The following is a 10000-nucleotide window of genomic DNA, read 5'->3' as shown; positions in this document are numbered from 1 at the left end:
AACAGTGCTCATTCAGAGCCACCGCGTTGTTAACCCTGCAGAATATTGTATCTAAATTTCATGCATTATATAACCCTACAAAATGTCTAATTTTATATCAATCCTCCAAGATGTTCAATATAGCATGAACACGTTCTGAAATCTTGAAATATAATGAAACCCTTGCATTTACTGAAAGAAAAGCAGGGCCTTCTTTAAGTACAGTATGCCATGTATCAAAATCGCTTCCGCAGATTGCACGAATGCAACCGCTTGCTGGAGGAGATACAAAAGGGACTCAATGATTACTTGGAGAAAAAACGCCTATTCTTCCCAAGGTAAAGTTATAAGAATTTATACTTCAAGTCCAGACAAAAAAAGGAATATTCTTGATTTCAACGGACGATGGACCGCCCGGTGAATCGTGGCTATAATGACGTATATTCGAGTAGATTCTTTTTTCTGTCAAGGTCCTAATTCGGGCGAGGTCTCGGTGGTTCTTGTGTCGCAAGGACAGAATGGAAGCTTGCTCCTGCAGAATTTTCATAACAGGAAATTTATAATTCTCCTGTTTTAATTAACATATTACCTTTTCTTTTTGCAGGTTCTTCCAGCCACACCAATAGTCTCATCCATTATTCTATATATATCTACACGCATTGCCATTCCTATTATATAGCTAGAATTTCTTTATTCTTGCAGACTCATCTTCCTCTTATGAGTATCGCCCCTGTCATTCTACCAAGTTCTCCTTCCTGTCATGGCAATCTTCTTAGTCATTAACCAGTCATTCCCTTTCATGACTTGACAATCAATTTTGCAGATTCTACTTCCTATCAAGACAATCACCCCGTCAGATTCCCCATCCTTTCAGCTAACAATCCTTGTCATTCTTGCAGACTCTTCTTCATTTCCCCCACTCACCCCGATCATTCCTTTCACCTAACCGTCCTTGCCACCCAACCGTCCTTGTCATCCTTGCAGATTCTTCTTCCTGTCCAACGACGAGCTGCTGGAGATCCTGTCCGAGACGAAGGACCCCCAGCGCGTGCAGCCTCACCTCAAGAAGTGCTTCGAGGGCATCAGTTCCCTGCACTTCTCGCCGCAGCAGGAGATCGAGGGCATGATATCAGCGGAAGGGGAGCTCGTCCAGTTCAGCAACCGGGTCATTCCTGCCAAAGCTCGGGTGAGAAAGAGGAATGTCTTTTTGAAAGTTTTTTTTTCTCTTTTTTTCTGTTCTCCCTTATCGTACTGTCTTTTTCTGTCTTTGTTTTTACCATTTTTGTTATCATTCATCTCACATAAATTAAGTTGAGTTGAGAGTATCCAAAAATAATCGTATTATCTCTTTGTATCGTATGACGAAACTAGATCTATGTAGTTTTTGCATTATGAAAAAAATCGCTGAAGTGGATTTCTTTCCTCTCCTCCAACAGGGCCTGGTGGAGAGGTGGCTGGTGGAGGTGCAGGAGATGATGGTCCAGAGCATGCAGGACGTGACCATCCGCGCCGTCGAGAACCATCCACTCTCGGCGCATCAGCAGTGGATCACGCAGTGGCCCTCGCAGGTGGTTCTCACGGTGGCTCAGATCGTGTGGACGAGCGAGATCACCAACCTGCTTCCCGAAGGAGGGCTGAAGGTAGGCTGGCGCGCGGCGAGAGGGCGGATTGGCTGCTCCGATTGTTCCTCTGTGGTTGGGGGCTCTTGTTCGGTTTTGCTCTCTTTGTCTTTGTTTTTCTTTGTTTTTCTTAGTCTTTGACTTTGTTTTTTCTTTTTTTTCCCTCTTTCTCTCATCCCCCCCCTCTCTCTCACTCTCTCTCTCTCTCTCTCTCTCTCTCTCTCTCTCTCTCTCTCTCTCTCTCTCTCTCTCTCTCTCTCTCTCTCTTTCTCTCTCTTTCTCTCTTTCTCAATTCTCTCTCTTTCTCAATTCTCTCTCTTTTATCTCATCTCACCTTTTTCTTTTTTCCTTTTTCATCGTTTCGTTTCGTCATCACAATTCCATCGGGGTATACGATAACTACATACAATAAAGTTTGTCGTTTATGCCAGGGTTACTTGGACGTGTGCAACACCCGCGTGGACGAAGTCGTGGCCATGGTGCGCGGGAAGCTCGAACACGGGACTCGCCTCACGCTCGGCTCACTCATCGTGACCTACGTCCATGGTGCGTAGGCGATAAGACCTTTATTCGACATTATTATACTAAGCTCGCTCGTATTCATATATATATATATATATATATATATATATATATATATATATAGAGTAAATTTATACTTATAGATTTATCTGATAGAGCAGCTTTACATGTATCAGTATAGCTCTCTAAGTATATGGTGAACGAATGATTATATAATATCACGTGTAGGATTCATGTTGAAACAAAATGTAAACAAAATATAACAAAGCAACGAAGGGACGACCAAGAAAACACACCTCTGTGTTTTCTTGTCAATTCCTTCGTTGTTTTATTGACACACAATATCAAAGAGATATCACCAACTACGTACTCGTGCATCCCAACAGGGCGCGACGTAGTCCAGGAACTGATAAGGAAAAGCGTTTCGTGTGACAAGGACTTCTCGTGGGTGGCTCAGCTGCGTTACTACTGGGTTAACGAACTGGTGCAGGTTGACATGATCACGACCCGCCTCCAGTACGGCTACGAGTACCTGGGCAACACCTCCAGGCTGGTCGTCACTCCCCTCACTGAGCGCTGTTTCAGGTGGGTGCACTTTCTTTCTGCTTATTTAGTTATTTACGTTTTTATTTTATTTTTGAGTGGAAGAGAGACTTAGAGATAAGTGTGTTTTTGTTTGTTTGTTTTGTTTTGCTTGGTTGACTGTCTGTGGTGGAGCTCAATGGATTTTTTTTGTGATTTCATTATGTTTGATGGAAAGAAAGACAAAATCTATTCTTCACGTAATATACAATGATTAGAACCCGAAATGTTACTGGAACATTTACTATATCAACAAAAGAAATCTCTATCCACAAACAACCACATCGTAAAGTCACACACAAACATACCCACACATCCAAACCTGCCACACACAGGTTCATAATGAGCCCCGTCCTTCAAGAAATAACAACCAAATAGATACAAATTCCTGTTCCCCGCCCGCAGGACTCTCATGGGCGCCCTCAACATGCACTTGGGCGGAGCTCCCGAAGGCCCGGCGGGCACGGGCAAGACCGAGACGTGCAAGGACCTGGCCAAAGCGGTGGCCAAGCAGTGCATCATCTTCAACTGCTCGGAAGGACTAGACTACAAGGCAATGGCCAAGTTCTTCAAGGTCTGTGTTCCGCGTCCGTTTAGTTATCTGTTATGCTCTTTAGCTGTCTGTGTATTTGTCTGTTTGTCTTGATATCATGTCTATTCCCCCGATCCGTACCCAAGGAAACGCCCAGTCTCCCGGCTTTATTCTAAGGACATGCCCATCCCGCAGGGTCTGGCCCAGAGCGGCGCGTGGGCGTGCTTCGACGAGTTCAACCGCATGGAGCTGGAGGTGCTGTCCGTAGTGGGCCAGCAGATCCTGACCATCCAGGCGGCCGTGGCGAGGAGGGCGCAGCGCTTCATCTTCGAGGGCGTCGACCTCGTGCTCAACAAGACGTGCAACATCTTCATTACCATGAATCCCTCGTGAGTTGGGCGGGCGGGGGGGTAGGGGGTAGGGGGGAGGTCCTCTTGGAGTTTGGTTGGTTTGTGATTTTCTGTATGTTTTTGTTTTTTTTGTTATTTTTTGTTATTTTTGTTTTTTATTGTTTTCGTTTGTTATTGTTTTTGTTTTAGTTTTTATTGCTTTCGTTTTTTTATTGTTTTTGTTTTATGTCTTTATTGTTTTTTAAATTTTTGTTTGTTTTTTATTGTTTTTGTTTGTTTTGTCATTACTTTTGTTTGTTTTAATATTTCTTTTTTTGTTTTTGTTTTTGCTTTTGGTTTGTTTGTTGTGTTATTGATGTTTGTTTTGTTTGTTCGTTTTAATTTTTGTTTTGTTTTTTAAATTTGTGTTATTGTTTACGTAGGTAATTCCCGGTTACGTTTTTCTTATGTGGTGATAGATTGTAAATACTTTGTGAAACATGTTGCCTGCCAGTGTGATCATCTTTTCATAAATATTATCTATTTCACCTTTGTGTTTATAGTTGCGGGTAGATTGTTAATCCTATGTTGTATGTTGCATGTTGTCCGAGCAACTTGTCTGTCGTATGTTGCATGATTTTCAAAGATGAACTGTCTGTCTATTTAGCTATATGTTATATGTGTCACTTTTTTTCAAGAAAATGTCTACTTTAATAGGTCTTGGCACCTGGTTATTCCGTATGGGAAATAGGACTGTGATTTGGATAATTCAACGTTGTCTAATTTTCAGATCGAAATGCATAAATCTGCGGATGTAACACAAACACTTTCATTTCACAAAATTACTAATTAATCCCTGTGTTGAACTTTATTTGTCCTCGGTATCTGTTCGTGTTCTGTCCCTCTCTCATTTCGTAGATATCACTTAAATATCTTCAGTAATACGCCTTAAGTCTCACGATCACTAATACTATTCATCGATGTTCTTCAAATACATCCCTTCAAGGTAAAGAATATCCGGACTTAATTCTTAGATGTGGCTGCTGGTCCCTCTGATACTTTCCCTTTGGTTTCCATGTGCGTAGATTTTCTCGCTCTTTGTCTGCCTTTCCTCAGTCTCCTGAAATAACATGTGTTACTGTCGTATTTGGAAAGTATGAGTATTTGTTTACGTGAGATACAGTCAGGGATATGTATAGTTTTATTTACTTAGACAAGAGCGTTATGGATATAAAACTTGAGGAAGCAGATACACACACACATACACGTACACACACACACACACACACACACACACACACACACACACGTACACGTACACGTACACGTACACGTACACGTACACATACACATAAACACACACACACACACACACACACACACACACACGCACACACACACACACACGTAATCACACACACATAATCACACACACATCCACACGCACAAACAGGAGATTCACACCGTATATTATGCCACAAACCCCAATTTATAGGAATTCCGAGCAGTGCAGTCAAGAAACCCTAGGCCAGGACTCGACGCCAGTTTGGGCTCGCAGGTAAGGAGGAAGCGGGGGGAGGAGGGAGGAGGGAGGGAGGGGGAGATGCCCGGTGCGAGATCTCTCTCATCTCCCGCCCTCAGCAGCATCACCAACCTGCTTCTCCATTGCGAAAGCTGTAGTTTTAAGTTCTAGAACCAGGCTTTAATTTTTTAAGCGATAATTTTGTTTTCATTTTACTTTTTACATACGATTATTCGTGTGTGAGTTTTTTTCTTGTTTTGAAAGAGCAGAATTTTTAATGGAAATTTTTCATATATATTTTTTGTTCGTTTAGCTAATGAAAGCCAAATCAAAATGGCCAGACAAACTGTTGTAACCTTTGTTTATATGAACACGTACATGCACAATTACACACATCCTCATACGCACATTCACATACCCCGTGCTTATACTCATATGATAAAATTCACGCAGGTCTTTAAAACTCTAATCTAACCAAGCCTTAGATAGCTTGTAGTCTGCAGTTAATCATTTCCAGAGAGAAATTTCTTGCTGATTGCCCTCTACAGAAACCTCTTTAAGTTCTCAAAAAGGCTGTCTTTAGTTTTGGTGAGATTAGACCCTAGGCTTTGTAGAAGAAAGTTCCTCATCTTGGAAGGTAATGATGGATGAGTGATAGAATTCGTAAAAGTAGCCACAGGTGTAGTACAGTAGCAGCAGTAGTAGTAGTAATAGTAGCAGTAATAGGAATTGTAGTAGTAAAAGTAGAAGTAGAAGTAGTAGTAATAACAGAAGTAGTATTAGTAACAGAAGTAGTAGTAATACTAGTAGTAATAGTAGTAGTATAGTAGTTGTATTATTATTAGTAATAGTACTTCTACTACTCCCAGCAGTAGGAGTATCGATAGGAGTAGAGTTTTGGTAGAAGTCGTACAGTGTAGTAACAGTCAAGTAGTTCCTGACCCTGACAGCTGCAGCGAGACCTGCGAATTTCCCTTAATCGTCTCGCACCTGAGCTTGACACTTAAACCGCGGATTTAACGCCTCGTATCAGAAGCACCGAGACGGGAGCTGACTCTAAACTTTTTCTTATTGCAACAAAATCTATTAATAACGAAAATGAGCTCCAGAGACGGCTGAGAATGAATATAATGTATAAAATTCTACGATCTCATAATTGTCCAGCGACAGGACAGTACGTAAGGCCAGCTGGTAATAAATAAACATCTGCGTCACTACAGGAAGTGGACTCAGAAGCAGCGCATCTTTTGATAGAAAATAACATTAAGTATAAATCAAGAACTTTACGACATTTGTGTTTAAAAAGTTATAACATTAAGTGCATAATTCATAAATCATGAAATTTACAAGATTTGTGTTTAATTCATTGGGTCGGGCTAGTATGATGTGATACGCATGCAATGTCCACTGTGATTTTAGTTTATCAATTTTGTTTACACATACATAGATCATATCTATCTCACTTGTTTACCCTTTTATGTCTTTTAGTATTTTAGCAGCAATATAATAGTTATAATGCCAATAGTGATACTAATATTGATATTAATAATAATAATAATAATAATAATAATAATGATAATGATAATGATAATGATAATGATAATGATAATGATAATGTTAATGTTAATGTTAATGTTAATGATAATGATAATGATAATGATAATAGTAATAATGATAACAATAATAATAATGCCCCAGTAATAGCATTAGAAAAAAACGAAAATTCAACGAATGAGGAAATCAGGTGAGGTCATGCAATGCCTGCCAATTGCCTCCTTCGTGGCTGAATACTTGTGGAGTCATCTATGTGCAACAAAATTTATAAAACAAAACTACAGTCTACAGTATATGTACCCGACGCCAATAAGTGTATATTTATATGTGTGTATATATATATATATATATATATATATATATATATATATATATAAACAGTCACACAATGTATCTCCATATTCCCATCCATGCATATAAAATATATATAATTTGTCATATGAAATAGCACTTTCCGTATCTCAACCGCAAATCTGATTTCTAAAATTAAGTCAAAATCCAGAAGCCAACGCGCCATATCCTTCAGCGTAGTAAACTCCTGCCGTGACTCCGCAGTTACATGGGGCGTCGCGAGCTGCCAGACAACCTGAAGGTGCTCTTCCGGACGGTGGCCATGATGGTGCCGGATTACGTCCTCATCGCCAAGATCTCGCTCTTCTCCTTGGGCTTTGTGCAGGCCGACAGGTAGGGCGTGCGCGCGCGCGAGTGTGTGTGTGTGTTAGCTTGTATGTGCGAGTCTATATTACTAACTTTTAAACTTAATGCAACTACCATCACTTAGGCAATGCAATGGTTCTTGTAGGCCTATCACCTCCGTCACAAATCCATCTCACCTTATACAAGCAATAACAATGACGACAATAAATATAACACAAGATACGAGCACACGAAAAACGATGTTACACCAGTGATTATACAGTTCCATAAACAACCAATAACCAAGAGCCAAATAACGAAAACCTGCCTCTTCCTTTCCCCAGTCTGGCGAGGAAGATCATAGACACGTACAGGCTTTGCTCGGAACAGCTGTCGTCTCAGCATCACTACGACTACGGCATGAGGGCGGTGAAGGCCGTGTTACTGGCAGCTGCGAACCTCAAGCTGCTTATGCCTGACCTGCCGGAGTCCCAGGTCGTCCTCAGGGCCATTCAGGATGTTAATCTCCCTAAGTTCCTCGCTCAGGTATTTAGCGTTGTCCTCGTGACGACTTGCTGATATTTAGAACTTTTTAGTGCTTCGTGTGTCTTTTTTTTTTTTTTTTTTTTTATGATTTCACTTTTTACCAGGTGAGCTATTTTATCAATCGCCTACATTCTAATTATCTGAGGACAAATGAGTGAATTAATTTAGTAACAACAGAAGCGAGCGTCATTCTAAATATTATTTATGTAATCTTAGAGTATGATATGGATTAAACCTATTATTATAAAAATTGCAGCTCCCATATTGATTAGACAGAAGCGATACCGCTCAAAGCAAAGCCTTGAAAAAACACGTGAAAGTGATTACTATAGAAATAAATAAATAAATAAATAAAAATAGAAAACAGATGAATGTACAACGGAAAATCAAGCTTTTTCAACATTTTCTATTTAATTGTTGCTTCTATCCACATATTATACGATAAATTAATGCTTCTAATAATGTTGACGTTACAGGATATCCCTCTCTTCGAAGGCATTGTACAGGACTTGTTTCCCTCTGAGAAGGACAGCAACATCATGACGGATCCAGCGCTGGAGGCCGCTCTCAAGAACACTTTGGCTGAGAATAACTTACAGGTAGGCCTATTTTTAGTGTATTTTCGGTGTGAATGCGTTTTCTCTTTCTACGACGCGTGGGAATTTTGTTTATTTGTTGTTGTTGTTTTGCATTTGTTTTCAATCAATTTGTTAAGGTGTTTTGCCAGTGACAGAATTAGGTAACGTCTGATTATATTTCGTCCAGTCTCAAGAAAGGAAAAAATGGCAACTCAGCCTAGATTCGCCAACTCTTTAAAAAATGTGTGAATACATAAATTTAGTGCTGTTAAAATGTCATGTATATGTTTTAGAATTGCCAAACTTTTGTAAACGTGAGTATTAAGTATCCACACGCGACGAAATCCATCATCATCTCTCTTTTGTTCAATATTCATCGCGTCAAAATCCATCATTTTTTTTCACAAATCGAAACATCTACCCATTTATCAATCTATCTATTTATCTATCTACCTTTTCATCTATCTATCTATCTATCTATCTATCTCTCTCTCTCTCTATCTCTCTACATACTTATCTGTCTATTTATTTCTTCTTTATCTCTCCCAGGACGTCCCTTACTTCCGCGAGAAGATGATCCAGCTGTTCAACATGATCCTCGTGCGCCACGGGGTCATGATCGTGGGAGAGCCTCTCAGTGGGAAGACGAAGGTGTACCAGGTAGGTGTCTCGGCAGAAGGGGCGCAGTGGGGGAGGAATAGGATAAATGGTTATCGACAGATGCGATAGTTTTTCCGAGATTGTGATGTCTTAAGGGTCGTGGCGGATACATTGGGTGTATTTTTTTCAGGGATTTCTCTAAGATTGTTAAATTTTGGAGTAAAATGTTTTGTTTCTTTCGTAAGAAGATCAGAGGGTCCGTTTTTTCGTGTGGAGGAAAATGTGTCAAAGCTAAATGGATTGCTTAAATTTCATATGGTATGGGAATTTCTTGATTGTAATCTTGAGAATTTTCAAAGCAAAATTGATTAAAAAAATATGCAGAGTTTCTGTTAATGGGCCTTGATCATTTACGATATATCTTAATGAATATTCCCGGTTTCGAAAATGTTTTGCTTGCTGTAGATATTTGTGTGATTACGTTTATGTTGTATACTAGTAGATACTCTAACTTTTGACTGTCATTAGCTAATTTTGTAAGTAGATTTAACAGTAAGTATTACGTGAAAAAAATAGTATTATAGTTTTTGTACATGTCTGTAGCAGGTGATTTTCTCAACATGACCACAGAAAATGCAGTTGACTTCTACCACTATAGTTTGTCCATGTGTAATGTTCATAGAACTTATGAATCATATTTGCACATATTTTCATGTTTGATAGAGTGCATGTCAGATTGCATTTGACTTATATTAGGATTTTATACAAAGAGAATATGTAGCTTAACTTGTAAATCCTAATCTATATAATGAATGGAAAGACACCTGAGGATACGGAAGGGAAAGAAGCGCCAGACAGGTATGTAGGAACAGTTACGGTCGAAAATCCTGCTTCATCGGCGTATTTTCTCGACATTGCGACTCAAGCAGCTTTGATCCCGTGACGTCACGCTTCTGAATTATGCCGCTAATTCTTCCTTTTTTTCTGTTGGTACTGTAATA

General features: G+C 39.7%; 1 protein-coding gene across 1 annotated transcript in view; it reads left to right on the top strand.

The window, feature by feature from the left end:
* LOC125025599 (dynein axonemal heavy chain 3-like) overlaps positions 1 to 10000 on the top strand; it is an 89780-nt gene that overhangs the window by 20903 nt on the left and 58877 nt on the right. Inside the window, exons 10-20 of the mRNA XM_047613623.1 lie at positions 234 to 317; positions 964 to 1165; positions 1416 to 1619; positions 2030 to 2144; positions 2507 to 2705; positions 3108 to 3276; positions 3430 to 3623; positions 7195 to 7323; positions 7620 to 7821; positions 8298 to 8420; positions 8949 to 9059. Of these exons, the coding sequence (XP_047469579.1) occupies positions 234 to 317; positions 964 to 1165; positions 1416 to 1619; positions 2030 to 2144; positions 2507 to 2705; positions 3108 to 3276; positions 3430 to 3623; positions 7195 to 7323; positions 7620 to 7821; positions 8298 to 8420; positions 8949 to 9059 (1732 nt within the window). The remainder of the gene's footprint in view (positions 1 to 233; positions 318 to 963; positions 1166 to 1415; positions 1620 to 2029; positions 2145 to 2506; positions 2706 to 3107; positions 3277 to 3429; positions 3624 to 7194; positions 7324 to 7619; positions 7822 to 8297; positions 8421 to 8948; positions 9060 to 10000) is intronic.

The sequence above is a fragment of the Penaeus chinensis genome, chromosome 5 (genome assembly GCF_019202785.1).
Source record: "Penaeus chinensis breed Huanghai No. 1 chromosome 5, ASM1920278v2, whole genome shotgun sequence".
Taxonomy (NCBI): domain Eukaryota; kingdom Metazoa; phylum Arthropoda; class Malacostraca; order Decapoda; family Penaeidae; genus Penaeus; species Penaeus chinensis.
This window is presented reverse-complemented; position numbering and strand designations above follow the sequence as displayed.